Source organism: Crinia signifera, chromosome 2 (genome assembly GCF_055691185.1).
Source record: "Crinia signifera chromosome 2, ASM5569118v1, whole genome shotgun sequence".
NCBI lineage: Eukaryota > Metazoa > Chordata > Amphibia > Anura > Myobatrachidae > Crinia > Crinia signifera.
Window position 1 is genome coordinate 229035377 of NC_139218.1, and position 18371 is coordinate 229053747.

The window sequence follows — 18371 nt, forward strand, 5'->3', positions numbered from 1 at the left end:
TTGGTATGATTTACCTACAATAAAATCCTGACGGTCAAAATACCGACAGCAATTAACCAACATTCAAAATACCGACAAGGTCAACAAACCGACATGGTCAAAATACCTACATTTAAAATATAGGCAGGTCAAAAATTAGACAAATGTTTTTCATATTCTTTTGGGTCTGTATGTTGACATATGTCGACATGAACCCCGTGTCCTGACCTGACCTGTCTACATTCTATATGTCGGTATTTTGACCTTGTCAACATTTTTTTATTGTTTTTATTGCGCAAGATGAATATTACAGTGTGAAATAACATTGAACATCAACGTATAATGCAAACATTTTCAGTTTTTCTTATTACATTTGATATTGACTACACCTTTGAGTTTGATAATCATACAATAAAGGCTTTGCACATGTATCCGTGTCACTGTCGGTATTTTGATTGTAGGTAAATTGACTGCATCCCATCTGCTAGACACCACCCTGAAAAGCCATCTCAATTAAAAGCGATGTTGAATGTAAAATGTGTGCCCCCATTGTACTGTTTTTCAGTAGAGCTCTTCTGTCCCTCAAATACGCAGACTATCAACTGCGTCTACCTCTGAATCAGGCCCTTCTATGTGTCTCATGGTTTAGGGCTGTTTAAAGGTATAAGAGCAATTATAAATAGCATGCCTATATTTACCGTTTATACGTTTACATTCATGTACATTCATTCTATTTCACATAGAAATGGTAAGTAATATCAAAATACTAAGTGTGCATTTAGTATAAAAAAGACAACAGCATCTCACATATAAAAAAAATATTTTTCATGTACTTACTAGGATGTATATATATATATATATATATATATATATATATATATATATATATATATATATATATCATAGTGGAGGTTAATCTACTCGGTTCTCACCGTTGCGAATTCCCAAGGGTGAGCAATGTTTGGCAACTGCGCATGCGTATTAACTTTTATTCGCATGTACAGCCGCTTGGTGCGAGCAGGTGCAGCAAACTGCTTTTCCGCCATCCAGTTCGCACTTAGCAGTGCGGGCAGGGGTGCGGGGCGGCTGCAACAAGCTGTGCCCATGGGAATGCCCAGCGTTTCATGGATGTTCCCTTGAAAACGCTGGACATTTCCATGCCCCCATGACTTCCTGCACAGGGCGCTGCGAATGGATGTTTTGCATAAACATCCATTCGCATGCGTGCAGGGAAGCTTGGTGTGCGAGGGAGGGGGGGTAGCAGCTGGTAGTGTGGGTGGCGGGCGGCATTTGGTTGACTCGCAAAGCTGGGAATTTCGCAGCTTTGCGAATCAACTAGAATAAGGTCCAGTGTGTGCTCCATTTTTTAGCTCTAGCAGCTTATATAACTTGTTTGAAATAGTATGTAACAGAGAGCATTCAAACCATTCTATTATATAACAAAAAAGGTGACGTCAAACAGAAAAGAAATAACCAAGCAGTGTATTTGGAGATGATTTTTAAGGGGGCATATACAAAGGAATAAGTAAAATCTGTCTGAGGGTAATGTACGTATTGTTTTAAAGTGTACTGTAAATTATTTATTGAACATTATCCATTAACTATGCTACAGTCCTTATATAATGAGTTTTTGTTTATTTACATTGATTATGTGAAGAGCAGGATATTTTCCTAAGAGTAAAATTGTACTTAGGCCCTAATTCAGATCTGATCGCAATGCACATTTTTGGGGGTGATTCAGGTTGGTTTACAAAGCACATTTGGTTTGCTAATGGACAAAACCATGTACACTGCAGGTGGGGCTGATGTAACATGTGCAGAGAGAGTTAGATTTGGGTGAGGTGTGTACTTCAAACTGAGATCTATATTGCAGTGTAAAAATAAAGCAGCCAGTGCACAGAAACAAAATAACTCATCCAAATCTAACTCTCTCTGTACGTTACATTTGCCCCACCTGCAGTGTACATGGCTTTGTCTATTAGCAAACCAAATGTGCTTTGCAAATCAACCTGAATCTCTCCCTTTGTTACCAAATGGACAAAACCATGTTGCACAGCAGGTAGGGCAGATGTAACATGTTCAGAGTGGTAGATTTGGATGAGTTTTTTTTTTCTGTGCACTGCATTTTAGATTTTAGTTTGAACACACCCCACCCAAATACAATTTCTGCACATTTTGGCCCTTATTTTGGTTCACTAGCAAAGGCTAATTCCTTCTCAAATGGACAAAACCATGTGCACTGCAGGGGGGGGGGGGGGGGGGGGGGCAGATGAAACATGTGCAGAGAGAATTAGATTTGGGTGAGTTATTTTGTTTCTGTGCAGGGTAAATACTGGCTGCTTTATTTTTACACTGCAATATAGATCTCCCTAACATCTGCCCCACCTGCAGTGCACATGATTTTGTCCATTCGAGAAGGAATTTGCCTTTGTGAGTTAACCAGAATAAGGGCCTTTATATCAGCCCCACCTGCAGTGCACATGGTTTTGTCTATTTGCTAACAAAATATGCCCTGCCATAAGGTCTGAATTTCTCTCCACATTTCATGCAAAAAAAAAGCAATAAAAAAAAAGTTTATCACTTTTATCTTGTAGAATTATATCTTATTTATTATGTCCCAAATAAATGCAAATCAACTTGCCATTAAGCAGAAAAGCCCTTTTTATTTTCCATAACCTTTAAATAATTTTATAGAAAATATAATAAAGTTATTTTTCGCAAAGGAGGCTTCACATGGTTTATAACTTTAACAGCTGTTCAAGATTCTTTGGTCCTTCATGGTAGCATAGTGGATGTCGATTCATTTTGCGCTTATATAAGTACCTTATATTGGTACCTTTACATGATAGCCATAGCAGTGAGATGTTCTGCATGATGTCAGAAACTTTACAGCTACAAATGTTCATTGTCTGATCCTTATGCCAAATAGCCAGTGGCAAACAGTGGGTTATGGGAGCACATCCCACATCCCTGAGAGTAAGTTTATTTATGCTGCATAGTTGGTGGGGTAGAGGTGAAGCAATGAGAGAATACAGTAAGTATAATGCTATTGTTGGATTTGCTGAACACATTTCTAAAGAGAGAGAGAGAGAGAGAGAGAGAGAGAGAGAGAGAGAGAGAGAGATCAGACTGTTCAATATCTATCTATCTATCTATCTATCTATCTATCTCTCTCTCTATATATATATACCAAGGATACTGAATTCATCAATCTTTTAAATGATCTAAAAAGTATGTGACCACTTATAATCGAAACTATAATTTTAATAATAAGCAGATATTTTATTTTTTGTTTTGTTTTGGCATGTGTAGAAACCTATATTCCCATCTGGAATTATATGAGAGGAATATTGCTGCTCGGAATAGTTGGTGTTGGGTAGCAATTCTCCTTATATGATACGTACACATTAACATAATAGTAATAGTTAAATATTAGTACTGGTTTACCCATAGCACAATTCCACCTCACACTAAACTATCTTAATACTAACTACTTGGTTAAATTCAACACAAAACCTTGATATTCAGATATGGTCAATGAAAATAGCTATGACAACTTGCATTCATTTCCAACAACATGGAAGTAATACACATGGGGGTAAATGTATGAAGCTTGGAGAAGTGGTATCTATCCCCATAAAGAAATGTATGTGCAAGGTGATAATGCTCCAGCCAATCAGCCCCTAACTGTCAGTTTACATATTGGATCTGATTGGCTGGTGCAATATCCCCTTGCAAAATAAAGTTCTTTATGGAGATAGATACCACTTCTCCAAGCTTCATACATTTACCCCATGACCTTTGGATCACTACATTATAAAGTCTGATGATAAAGGATTTGAATGCAGGAAAGACCTACGGTAGGTTCTCTAAAAATTCCATAAGGGGCTCATTTACCTACAGTCAGTTACTACAGTACTGCAGCATTAGATTGTTCCTGGGAGAAATATAGAAGGGTTGTATACAGTGGCGGCTCCTACCTCTGCAGAGTAGGTGGGCTGCCGCGATACGGACCCCCCTGGTACTGCGCATTCTCTGGCCCCCAGCCTCTGTGGGCTGCTTTTGCCCATAGACCGCCACTGGTTGTATATAATGTTGTATATAATGCAATACCATTATCACTGTATCACATTCTCCACAGAACTTTATGTCTTTGCTGCAACTTTTCTTTCCCTATCTTATGATAATGATGATATTCAAACATGTAACTCTATACAGTCGCACAATATAAAAAATACAATTTGTCCATGCAAATTCTTCACAGTTGTTTTACATTGTGTCACACTACAACTTTAGAAACTTTACTTTTTATGTTATTATTAATATTTTCAGTACTATTTAGGTTCACATACTATAGAATATAGTAATTGTATACAATTATATAGTAATTGTCTGACCAAATATTACATTAGAAAAATATTACATCCATATGCATCTGTTAAATTGTGACAAATTTTGTCTTCATTATCATTAGATAATTGTATGTGTGTTTGTTATGACCATTTTTTATATTGTATGTGCAATTTTGTATGTATTTTAATTACTCATTTAAATCATATTGGCTTTGCATAATAAAAGTTATATGGGCAGGCAGCCTTGTACCTACATTATATAGAAGTTTTTTCTTATTATACTGTATGTTCTTGTTGTAGTCATTCTTTCATGTCATGATTGATATTTATATTTATAATTGCCAAGCACAGATAACCAAATTTAAGATTTAAGATACTGTGCCCTTCTTCAGGAATCTCACTAGAAAGTAGGAGATTGGTGTGTATTTGCACAAACATTACATATTATAGGTTCCATAAAGTTGGCCTCATATTATACTAATTTTATGGTAAAGGCAATTTGTGGATATAATTGGACCAGGGCTATAGAACCAAGGCTGTCATACTTTTATCTGGAACATTCGTCAAAATCTGAGCCCATATGGGTTTATGAGTCAGGTTTCCATTAGAACCCATACAAATCATTACCACACCTTGGGGCAGATGTAATAAGCCTGGTGAAGCGATAAAGTAGAGATAAAGTAGGAGACAATAACGCACCAGCCAATCAGCTATGTTTGAAAAATGACAGTTAGGAGTTGATTGGCTGCATTATCACCTTGCTTGGCTGTGTTATCACCTTCCACTTTATCCCCAGTTTATCCCCACCAGGCTTAATACATCTGCCCCAATGTTTTTAGACCAATATTTTGACTGTAGAACACGAATGAACAAGATGTGTTGGAATAGGCTCATACATTGTTTTTACCATACAAAAAAAATGTGTCTCACATGTGTGTTCTGGATTTTAATTTCAAAATGACTGTGATCCAAATATAGTGGCTGATTTATCAATGAGTTTTATCACACACAAGGGGCAGTATTCAATTGTTTTTCACCAGCATTTCAGTTCGCTATAACTGGGTATGATGAGCTGTAATGTGTGAATGCCTGGCTAAACCTGACCATAATGAGTGCGATATCGATCTGAATTGAATTGAATATTGCACCATGACCTCCTGTCATTTTAGGTGAGATATTGGGCGATATAACAATTAAGTACCACCCAATGAGTTTGAATAATTGTTGCATATAGTATATGGTGCTCAAGCCAGTCAGCTTCCAACTGTCATTTTCAAACACATGGCAGGAGCTGATAAGCTGGGGCACCATTTATCATATGCAATGAGTTCTAAAAGTTGTTGCGTGAGATAAAACATGTTGATAAATCTGACCTATAATTAGCAGATTTGACCCCTGCTTAACTAAAGAACCCTTACATTTTGGAGTCTCACCACTAGTTTAATACCAAATAATAATCATTGTTACATGAGCTTTAACTGTATATTAATAAATTAACACCTCTACTTACTAGTGTATCAATCAGGTAGTGACAGTCCTGAATTGGTTAGGCTTTACTGCCATTTCCGACTCCCGGTTGGAAAGGTCTACATCCCTTTTGTGATCTCAGTCTCTCAGTCCTTTTAGGGATGGGGAGTGGGGTCAGAGAAGTCAGTAAGTTCAGATGTCCCTGGTTTGTGTACTCTTATGTCTTACTGACTACTTCCCAGACAATGATAGGATATATGGTTCTGCCCATACAATGTAATAAAGGTAAAAAGTAGCTTTTTTAGACTGATGCTTTTGTGTTTAAGAACCATGTGAACGCAACCGTAAAAATTGCCTTCTTCTAACTGTGACTCAGGGAATGGACCGGCCAGTGGCAGCTCCAATGGCGCTACAAAATCAAACTCTGTAGTTTTGTCCTCTATCTAACTTCATGTATTTTGCTTTGGTACTTATGTAGTATCTGGGCTGCCGATTTTTTGATTGTATGCCTTAAGTTAAGGCATACAATCAGATGCGATGCGATGCGATATCGCATCGCATCGCATACGACCATGCGATGCGATGCGATGCGATGACCCGATTTTTCCATAGGATTCAATGTTAAAATGGACTGAGTCCATTTTAACATGGAATTCAATGGGAAAAAGGGGTCCTTTTCATACCCCTACTATCCAAGTGGGCATGGAGTTGGATATAAACCTGTGGCGAGCGTAGCGAGCCACCGAGCCCGAAGCGTGGCGAGCGAAGCGAGCCCCGCGAGGGGACGGTATTCTGTGTCCCCTCGCGGGGCTCGCTATGCTCGCCACGCTTCGGGCTCGGTGGCTCGCTACGCTCGCCACAGGTTTATATCCAACTCCATGCCCACTTGGATAGTAGGGGTATGAAAAGGACCCCTTTTCCCATTGAATTCTATGTTAAAATGGACAGAGTCCATTTTAACATTGAATCCTATGGAAAAATCGGGTCCATCGCATCGCATCGCATCGCATGCGATATGGTCGGGTGCGATGCGATGCGATGGACCCGATTTCAAAATCGGCAGCCCAGTTACTACATAAGTACCTTTGCTTTTTCTAAATACTTTATACATACGGCTTTGAAGCAACTCTCAAGGGTTGCATATGTACAAAGTGAAGAGCCCTGTTTGTATTTCCATTTAACAACAATTCATCCTAATAGAAAGTACAATATCCCTGATTTGAAGGCGCAATCACAGTTTCAATGACATACAGTAGATCATCTCTATAGAGCACATGATCTCAAACTCGGCCTTCAAGTAGTGCATGTTTCCAGGTCTCTCAAAGAATCACAAGGAAAATAATTAGCTCCAACTGTAGATTTTTGTTAAATGTGTCAGTAAGTAAGGACTACACCTGTGCCACTCCTAGGTGACCTGGAAAACAGGAAGTGTTGGGCATCTTGAGGACCGAGTTTCGGAACAACTGCGATAGAGGATTTAGATTATATACTAACTTGATCAAGTAAATGTTATAACTTCGAAAATGGAGGATGATTCATAAACAGAATATATTTGTCACTTGTATTGAAAGCTCTATCTGTAAACAATGAATTAGATCAGTGGTTCCCAACCCTGATCCTCAAGTACCCTCTCTGCCGTGCAGTGCAGGTTTTCCATCTTTTAAAATGTGCACCTACTGGGTGACCTGGAAAACGTGCACTGTTGGGGGTACTTGAGGACCAGGGTTGGGAACCACTGAATTAGATGATGGAAAATTGCACAAATAAAGGGAAAGGAAACTTACAAGCTAAACACATGCTGGGCCAAATGTAATAGGGTGAGAGTTTCAGACAGTAAGAGATTTCGGGAGAGTTTTCTCCATGTTTTTTTAAAGCAGCAATCATTTACACTGCAAAACCAGGTTGATTTTGCCATGTGATTGATTGCTGCTTTAAAAAACATGGGAAAACTCTCCCAAAATCTCTCACTTTCTGAAACTCTCACCCTATTACATTTGGCGCGCTGTGTACTTTTAACAATGTTTCTTGTACTGTAAATATAACAAACAATATAAGATTCTCATTTATACTGTATGCATACCTCCCAACTGTCACGATTTTAGAGGGACAGCCCCGATTTTCGGGTCCTGTCCCGCTGTCCCACCCGCGGCAGGCATTGTCCCGCTGCGGGGGGTGGCAGTTGGGAGACCCCACAATCTAGTAGAATAGACGCTGTGCGCATGCGCACAGCGTCTATTCTCGTATGAAAATGAGGTCGTGGCTAATTAGCATAAGCTGCGCCCTCATTTGCATACACCCCGCCCCCTTTTCGGGCGCTCGTGCGGTGTCCCTATTTCTTCAGGTCAAAACTTGGGAGGTATGCTGTATGTTTGTGAGGCTGTAAGTAAACTTTGAATAATAAAGTGATTGTAAAGTTGTAAAGCCTGTGGTTCATCCAGGACAAACAGCAGTGTGACTTTTTAATAATAGCTGAGCTACAGTTTTTATGTGTCAAATGACAGCTTCATTATTTTGGTGTACAGCTTTATTCTAAATTCTAAATAACACCAGTAGATGTGCAATTAATCTGGAGTGACCATTTGATTTCAGACATAAAAATATGTCACGATAAAGCCTGAGTAATGATGTCTTATACTCAAAGTGAGACACAAATATAATAGTGTCATTGTCATACTGTGGCATTTTAAGATATTATTTGGGGGGATTTCAATTAGCTGAGTTACTTTACTGTGGGCTAATTGATCCATTTTGGACATTCAGTTAGCCCCTATGGTAGCCTGCAGGCTCCACTTAATGGTGAATTTATTTAGAGCAGAATTGAAAGGAAATCCATTATAACTAGTGTGTTAATGGGTGCCATGACCCTGTTAACACATACAGTAGTTCTGTGAACTTATCACAGATTTTTGGTTAATGGCTGTTAACAGAAATGTAAGAGACATTAAAAAGGTTCTCGTGTTTAATTAATCGAGCTTATTGAATTTGGAACTAAAGGTCCCCATACACAAGGCCTAGCCTGGCATGCGATGCCTCAGCAACTCATCCGGTAGCTCCCCAGCGGCTAGATCACATCCACACACTGTGGCCCTCATCCTGGTTGGCCGTGTATTGCTGACCGCTGTCTGCCTGCCCCCTGCTCCATAAACAGGGCAGGCAGCTGACATCCAGTGATGTCACCTGCCTGCTCGTGGAAGGCAGGTAGCTGCCCCTATTCGCATGGGGATGCCCATTGTTTTCCTGGGCACACCCAGCATTTTCATGGGTACGCCCAGGAAACGATTCCCCTGCCCACCTCCTGTAGGCCCACCCTGCTGTGAGCACAAGTCTCAGAGGGCGTCTGCAGAGAAGACCTGTACATGTGCATATTCGCTTATGCGCATGAGCATATCTTCTTCTTATATCGGTCCTGAGGGCCTGGATGTGTCACATGCAATCTCATTCACTGCCCCAGAATACGATGTACAGTATCCTTGGTGCAGCATTGACCATCTAGCAACCGCTAACAGTGAGTACACCAAGTAATGGAAGACACCACAACATGTGGCTACAGGAACTATATCTGATACATTTCTTGAAAGATTAGGTTGCTACCAAAACCTTTTCTTGTAATCTGTTTACGGTATAAACTGTCTTTTAACATGTTTCATAATATTAGCATTGGCCTCCCAAAAACTAAAATTCCTTATTGCCTCAAATAGCAGTGGTTTGGAATGTGTTTTTGGAGTACTTTGCTAAGTGACACTTGGAACACCATGAACTACAATAAGAGCCCAATCCAGTGATCAGTATTAAGAAAAAGGAGAACTACAGTATCAATGATACTGCTCCTGAGTTCAGTCAGACTGCACAGCTGTGCATGTACAGCCTTCCGGCCCTGCAAGTGTAATGCCCAGCAGATGTAATGGGCATTGTGATCCACTCCAGCCAACTGGGGAGTGATCAAAGATCCCTCTACGGCAGCTGCCGGCCATCATTAGGCAGAGTGAGCCAATGCCATCTGAAGACAGTGAAGAATACTTTCAACTTGATAAATATAGTATTTGGAGTATTTGCTGTGCAGCAACCCATTGTACTGGGATGGCAGTATGCCACAATTTTATGGCCAGAGTTATCTGCTGAGACATTTGGCTACATTACTTAAATCATGCAGAAAATTATGTTTCTCATAATATATGACTGAATGGTTTGATAAATTATCCCCCAAATAACTTTGAATTCTTAACGATCACTGTGCTCCAGCATATCTGTCCAATTCAATAATACTTACCCAATCTTCCATTCCTGGGGTCTACAATGCTTCCTTACTACAAGAGTAATTATCTGCCGAAACTTTGCTGTGTAGGTACATTGTAAAAGACTATTGTACCGCCGGGAGGGGAAGTGCAATGCACATTTTAGGTAGTGTATGTCACATGGGGCTGTCTACATTATGCTGCATTTTATGTTTAGTTTTACCTGAAAGTTTTCCAAAGTATCTTGTCTACCAGTCAAAGAACTCATAGGATAAGGATATTGTACATTACATTTTCATTCACTTCCTTTTATCTTTTTGAATGAACCCGCGTCTGAGCTCTCCCTAAAACCTTTCTCTCACAGTCACCTCACTGACCGATCAGGAGAGGATGACGATGTCACATTATTGTTCTAAGAAGATTATCACTTTACAATGCTCCAAAAACAATATGCTCCCAAATATGAAGAGACTTGTTACACCCTGGGCAGTAGTTGTACAGCTGATCGGTATGATGGAAATGTAAAGGGACAGCTTCACTCACTAACACCTTTCAGACATAACAGCCAGAGAATCTTAATGGTAATTTACTGTATCTCCTCACTGACAATTGTTGTAGTTCATAGGTGATCTATGGTCACCAGCTCCAGATAGGTTAAAGGTCTAATTTTCTGGTTTATAAACCTATATGGCAAGCCCCCATATCAGTCTATGGGGATCCAATAAACTTTGAAATGAAAAGATCATGAGAAGTCCTACAGCTATCTGTGGCAACCCATTTTCTTGAAACACTTGAAGCATGATAATCCCTTTTTTTGTTGAAAGCCATGGAAAAAGATGTTATCCCTGCCTTATACAGAGACCCCTTGCTGTGCTTACCACTATTTATGATAATGTTAATACTATGGCACAAATAACAATTTGTCACAGTTACACAATGTTCCCAATATGGGAAGAACCGCAGGCCATACAGCTGTATCATCACTTTATTAATTAAAGAAATGATGCACAGCCTGATGATTTTTCAGACATTTGTCTTAATGCCATTAAAGTGTCCTATTGTCATAGATGTTATACTGTGCTGCTTAGATTGTATACATTATTGGGTACTTGTGTAATATCACGCCGCCCATCGCATCGCATACCATAAGGCATACGATGGTATGCGATGCGATATCGCACAATGTTGTACAATGGCATACAATTTTAAAATTGTATGACATTGTATATGGCATACAATGCCATACAATGCGATGGGATGCGATTAAAAATTGTATAAGCACCCTAATGGGTGCTTACAATGTTAAATGCACCCCCACTATAAACGTGAACCCGAAGTGTGGTGAGCGGCGGCGGTACCTGTCCTATGACCTTTTCATACCCCCACTATCCACGTCAGCGTGGAGTCGATTTTATAAAGTGTGGCGAGCGCAGCGAGCCACCGAGCTCGAAGCGTGGTGAGCGCAGCGAGCCCCGCGAGGGGACGCGCATAACTTATACGCAGGTATAACAGGTATACGCTCCCCCCGCGGGGCTCGCTGCGCTCGCCACACTTCGGGCTCGGTGGCTCGCTGCGCTCGCCACACTATGTAGAATCAACTCCACGCCGACGTGGATAGTGGGGTATAAAAAGGTCGTAGGACGCGTACCGCCGCCCCTCGCGGGCTTGCTGCGCTTGCCACGCTTCCGGTTCACGTTTATAGTGGGAGGTGGCGTGGCGGTGCATTTTACATTGTAAGCACCCATTAGGGTGCTTAAAACCACCCATTAGGGTGCTTGTACAATTTTTAATCGAATAGTGGTGTAAAATCTCGTTGCATCGCATGCCATCGGGTGTATGGCATGCGATGCGATAAAAACATTGCGCAACCAACATCGGGGGCGCCGTGATAATACACAAGTACCCATTATTGTATATTGCAGCCTTGTCATTAGCAGACATACTGTAGGAAATATATGCAACTTTTTTAAAGCATTCATCTATCTTTTCAAGTCATGTCAAGCCTATAATATGTAGATATAGTCCAATTTGCATACTCTCCTTATGCTTATATATTTTATCTTCTTTTTTGCATAGTGTTCTATGTCGGATTACTGGAAAGAGAGAATTATCCTAGCTCCATGGATGTACACTTACAAGCATTCTAGATGTAAAAGCTAGAACAGGCGGAACTACATCAGCTAACGACGGACCCTGAATATGCCCCATAATGTGGCTGCTATTTTGTTTGTTGCCCACCAGTGATGAAACGGCTGGTGATAGCCTCATTATCACATGAGTGCATGACAAAGAACAATAAAAGCTTTCTATAGGAGGTATTTCTGTAGGATATACTGTCAAAGAGAGATAAAATTATGAGAGATAAATTACCAGTCACCTGCTTCTGCCTTACATTTCAAGTAATGTGTTTGAAATATGACGGGGGCTGATTGGTTGGTACTTTATCACTCACAATGTTATCTCTTTCCAAGCTTTGATAAACACCTACCATAATATTTTGGAGAAAACAGTGGCTAGTATAAAAGGCCATGGTTTTTACCCATTTTTTTAAAACATAAAAATAGTTTTACAAATGGTCTGAGCATTTATGTAAGTTATATCTCTATTCAGTGCACATAAAAGTATCCAGTATAATACCGGAGCGAATAATTGATGATTCACAATAAAGAGGTGGGTGGGTCATATAGGATTTAGAGAGACACATTGCCATTAGCATGTCTCAGTGTGCCTTGGTTACTTGTACTTGTATCATGCCACCAAAATAGCCTGGGTCGGACCTAGGTTGCTGACGTAATGACCCAAATCGAGGTGCAATGTGAAAGCACAAACCTTTTAACCCGGGTCAAGCAACTCGGCAATTTCACCTGGGTTATAAATAGGGTTACTCTCGGGTCGCCCACTGTATAATGGATGACCCCGGTTTAATGTGAATGCGCCGGACCTGGGTGGGAGCCAGGTCTGACCCAGAATCACAGCTTTTGCAATGTGAAAGGGGTATTGTATACTAAAGTCATGAGGTGCAATGGTAATATCTGAATGCCAGTACAAGCTATCTAATAATTCATTGTTTGTGCCATCATCTCATTCAACTGAGTCTTTTCCTAGTTTGTTTCTTAGAGCTGCTCATTTGACATCCCTGGAAGTATTTATTAATTTGAGAAAATATGGGGATACCAAGAATGAGTTCATTTTAATTATTACATTTGTGAACTTTGAAATACCTAATACACTGGTATATTAGTAGTGTGCTGCTTACAGGCTACTGTGAGATCATCTTGTGACCCTCTAATGTGGACGTAGCACCCCATTAGAGAACAGCTACCCCTCCTCCATGCTAGCGGTGACACAAAGCCTTTTGCACCGCACAAGATTTCAACGGGTACAGTGGAAAAAACTCCTCAGTTTGCCTTAGATATACCCCGTACAACTTCAACTTGTGCTTCACTCAGCGAAGCTACTGTGCTCAGTGCATTGAGAAAGATGCACAGGACTGATCCACCAATCAAAATAAATCCTGTGCGCCTCTGCCACTTCCTGTCTTCACAATGCCCTGTGCTTTCTCACAGTCACACAGGCACAAAGGTAAGTACATGACCACAACAGAGAAAAATTACGTTCTGTGCTCCATTCAATTGTTTGCTTTTAAATTGCCCTTATTATATTTGTAACAGTAGATAACGGGTTAAACTAGAAATGTTACTACAACAAGTCCTTTACTGTAAGTATCCAATCATTTGTTATACTTTAAATGTAATAGTGCAAACCAGGTTACTTCGGTCTTCAAACCTTTTTACCGTCCATCACATTGCCAATGCAGGATAAAATAGTTTATGTTATGAAGTAACTTTTGCGTTAAGCTTGTTGTTATCCTGTAACTGCTCAGAGGATTAAACATATCAAAGACAGACGAAAATAAATAGAAAATAAATAGAAATCAGTATTGGTAATATAAAACCCAGCAAGTGCATATATCACCAGTAGCATGTTAGGTGGGGAGTGTGGAACGCTGATTGGCACTATTGCACCTTAAGTGATAAAAGCGTAACGGGGAGTTTTCCTAGTCATCTTTTTCACTTGAGTATGGTCATGGTAAACGGTGGCAAGGGCAAAGCAAGGGTTACTGGTACATCAGGCGCTTTCCAGGATTAAACTTACACTATTAGCTGTGCAAGTGTCCATATAAATAGTATGGATTCTTTAAAAGATTCAACCGGTCCTACAGGTGTTTTCATATAGGTAACCAAGGATCTCCACAGGCTGTGAGATATGTTAATATGTGCACTCTTTGGAATCCAAAAGCTGAATCATTCAGCTTTTGGATTCCAAAGAGTGCACATCCGGTAGTCCAGACTTATATAAGCCTCATAGGCGAATCTAGGGGGTGGTCCGGGGGTGCACAGGACCACCCATTAGCCCATTTTGTAGCTGAGGACCAGGGCTTTCCAACGAGCCCAGCCCCATGTCTCTAGCCCCCTGGGAACCGGAGATACTGTCAGGCAAAGCTGGAACGTTTTCCCTATAGGATAACATGGGACCCGCTAATTCCGACCCCCACCCAGTTCAACGGCTGCCATTTCCCCCTTCGGCATCACTGAAGCTGGAGGTTGATCTCAGTCGAACCCAAATCGCTGGGCCTTCAATCTGATACCAGGCTGGATCCATATAGGTTAATTGGTTCCAGGGATATTGAGGTTAAACCGTTTTTTTCATTTCTTAAATGTAATTTCATGACTGTTTATGTTCTTTGAGGGCAGATTTCTCTGGAACCAAACAGCCCAGTTTCACGGGACCAAAAGCATTCGAAGCCAACTCAAAAGTTCTTCAATATGATACTGGTCTCATGTAAATGGGTCAGTTGGTTCCGAAGATATAGCTGGTTGGTTAAAGGGGGGTAGGGAGAGGGGAGTGGTTGTCTCTCCTCTCCTCCTCACACCAGAACATGCAGGGACTAGGCTGGTGTATAAGGGGTCAGCCTGGGAATGTCCCTGCATGATACTGGGACCATAGTCCCGGGTAAATCCCTGCATTTTCTGTGAAAGGGGTATTATTTCAAACAGCCGTGACCTGCAGTGCTCTAAATACAGCCGGGCAGCCCCCTGCTCTCTGCCCAGCTGTCAATGACTGTCACCCCTGCAGCTTCCGCTCCAATTCTTCTCCCCATTTTCACCTCAGCCCGCCCCCCCCCCCCCCCCTTAATCATGTGGTGCCGGTGCCCGGCATGCTCCCCGACGTCATGCACAACAACAGCATGCACAATATTTCAAATGTCCACTCGGCTAGAGGGGGCACCAGGAGGGGAGTGGGAGCGTGCTCTCCTCTCCCCATAGAAGCAGCTGCACCGCTCTCCATCTCTCCCTGCAGCAGCAGCGAAGGCTCATATAAAAATTTACAGTAAGTGGCACATTTGGGGGCATTGCTTAAGGGACGCTACAAGTGGCGGTATGTGGGGGCATTACACAATGTGTGGCTTAATGTGTAAGGGGCATTATGGTGTGCAGCATCATGTGTAAGCGGCATTATGTGTGCAGCATCATGTGTAATGGGTACTATGGTGTGCGCGGCATCATGTGTAATGGGTACTATGGTGTGCGGCATTATGTGTAATGGGTACTATGGTGTGCGGCATCATGTGTAATGGGTACTATGGTGCCATCAAGCAAGCACCCCCTAGCAATGAGCACGTAGGTAAGCAGCACTTATGTGGCAAATATGTAATGGGCATTACGGTTTGTTATATAGTATGTAATGGGCATCATGATGTGTGGCACAATGTGTAATGGGCATTATGGTGTGTGGCCTTATGTGTTATTGGCATTACGGCGTGTGGCTTTATGTGTAATGGGTATTACGGAGTTTGCTAAAATGTGTAATGGGCATTACTGTGTATGGTCTAACGTGTAATACCACACCCCTTTTTGTGATACCACGCCTCCTTCCCATGAGGCCACGCCCCCTTTTTGACGCGCGGCTTCGCCGCGCAAAGGTCCGCCTTCTATTATGTCTGGATCTGGGACCACCCATTACCATAATTCTAGATTCGCCTATGATAAGCCTATACTATTGGAGGAAAATTGGACTGCGGTCACATTTGCTTTTTAGGGTGGACACCAACCCCCATGTACTGAGTCTAAAAAACTGTCCGTTCATTGTTACCAGCCCAAAAAAAGCTTTTTGGCTGTTTTTAACATATCTCACAGCCTGTGGAGATCCTTGGTTACCTATATGAAAACACCTGTAGGACCGGTTGAATCTTTTAAAGAATCCATACTATTTATATGGACACTTGCACAGCTAATAGTGTAAGTTTAATCCTGGAAAGCGCCTGATGTACCAGTAACCCTTGCTTTCTGTACCTTGTCTGGAAAAGTTGGTGAACTTTTCTCCACTGGTGCTGGCTGCCTCCGGGCATCAGCGCAGATAAATTGCACAATCTTGTTTTTTTTGTTGTTTTTTTGTGGCAAGGGCAAAGGCATAGCTTGTGTCTTGTTCCTTTACAGCTGTGCTATTATAACACTTAGCAGCACACTCAGTTCAGTCACTGAGGACAGCTCCTGGTAGCTCATTTGTTAATGTGTGCCAATGTTCTATTTTCTTATCTTTGTTTTTCAGGCAGTCAAACCAGTGTTTGAGGCGATCTCCTTTTGCGTTGATTCCCAAAACCACACCACCTATTAAAAAAAATAGAAAAAGATATTATGCTAATACTGAAAGTTGATACAATTAATTTTGGTCAATGAGGAGCATGAACGGTACCGACATACAGTATATTTACAAACAGGTTAGATGTATGAAGAAATTGTATTGACAATACAACTCCAGTGAGAGTTTGATACTGACCATGCCACATAAAGTACAACCTATCTTAGTCATGACTCCTATCTTAGTCATATGAGCAGGCAGCTTGCTGCCTCCTACAAGGCTTTGTGCAGCTATGAATAATCAATTTTAAAAATTTGCCCAGTTGGCTAGGTGAGTGGTGGCTGCTGGTTCTTATGAAGCAAGTGATGAATGTAAGAGGGTGCCAGCATGGACTCAAGTGAAACCAGTGGGGGACTGGCTAAAGCCAGAGCAGGACTTGGAAAACATTTTTGGATGCTGCATGTTCTAGTTGGTCACAGCCTATGCATCTATAGTTGGCAACGCAGCAACATGACATCATGGGGGTGATTCTGGTTGGTTTGCAAAAACAAATGCCTTCTTTAATGGACAAAACCATGTGCACTGCAGGTGGGGCAGATGTAACATGTGCAGAGAGAGTTTGATTTGGGTGAGGTATGTTCAAACTGAAATCTAAATTGCAGTGTAAAAATAAATCAGCCAGTATTTACCCTGCACATAAACAAAATAACTCACCCTAATGTAATTCTCTCTGCACATGTTACATCAGCCCCACCTGGAGTGCACATGGTTTTGTCCATTAAAGAAGGAGTTTCCTTTTGCAAACCAACCAGAATCAGGCCCCATAGATAATGTTGCTACACATTGGAGGTTATTCAGTAAGGATCTCAAAGTATAATCTTTCTCTAATGGGCAACACCATGTGTACTGCAGGTGGGGCAGGTGTAACATGTGCAGAGAGATTTAGATTTGGGTGGGGTGTGTTCAAATTGAAATCTAAATTGCAATGTAAAAATAAGGAAGCCAGTATTTACCCTGCACAATCCAAAGTTATCTAACAGAGCACGTGTTTTTGTTAATTAGAGAAAGATTTTGCTTTTGAGATCCTTACTGACAGGGGTTAAAGTGGTCCTGGAGAGGTGGGGGAACTAATTTCCCTCTGCCACTTAAAAACTCCCCCCCTCCCCTATCCCCATTAGGCAGAGCCAGGGCCAGTGGTAGGGTTTTTGGAACCCCCCTGCAAACTATAAAACATTCCTGTTAGAAATACTGTGCAGGGCCAAGATGGAGGTTAAACTAGTTCCATCTTACCATTGCAGGTGGTGGAACTCACTTCCACCCTGTTCCCTCCCACTTTAATCCCCGCTTACTGAATATCTTCCACCATCCCCTTCTGTTCTAAGGCAGACTGCAATGGAAGATGATAGGGCTGAGGAAAGTGATGGGGCTCGGAGTTGAGGAAAGTCTTGCGAATATTATGAGGCTGAGACCTGAGGAAGGTGATAGGGCAGGGTCTAGAGGTAGTGACAGTAACCTAGGTTGCTGTCACTTTAAGAGGCGCTGTCTTACTCAGTCAAATTAAATTCACACTGTTTTTATAAAGAATGATACAGGTTTATTAAAACACAATGGCTAGCTCATACAATTTAATACAATATATCAAAGTGCACTAAGATTAAGACAATACAGGACAAAACAAACACAGAACATATATTGCTAAAAA

General features: G+C 41.3%; 1 protein-coding gene across 3 annotated transcripts in view; it reads right to left on the bottom strand.

Annotated features, from left to right (window-relative positions):
- Positions 1–16345: 16345 nt before the first annotated feature.
- Positions 16346–18371, bottom strand: part of DOC2B (double C2 domain beta) — a 590856-nt gene continuing 588830 nt past the window's right edge. For all 3 annotated transcript variants that reach the window (XM_083173977.1, XM_083173978.1, XM_083173979.1), the window contains one exon: positions 16346–16698. In XM_083173977.1, the coding sequence (XP_083030103.1) occupies positions 16562–16698 (137 nt within the window). In that variant the 3' untranslated portion in view covers positions 16346–16561. The remainder of the gene's footprint in view (positions 16699–18371) is intronic.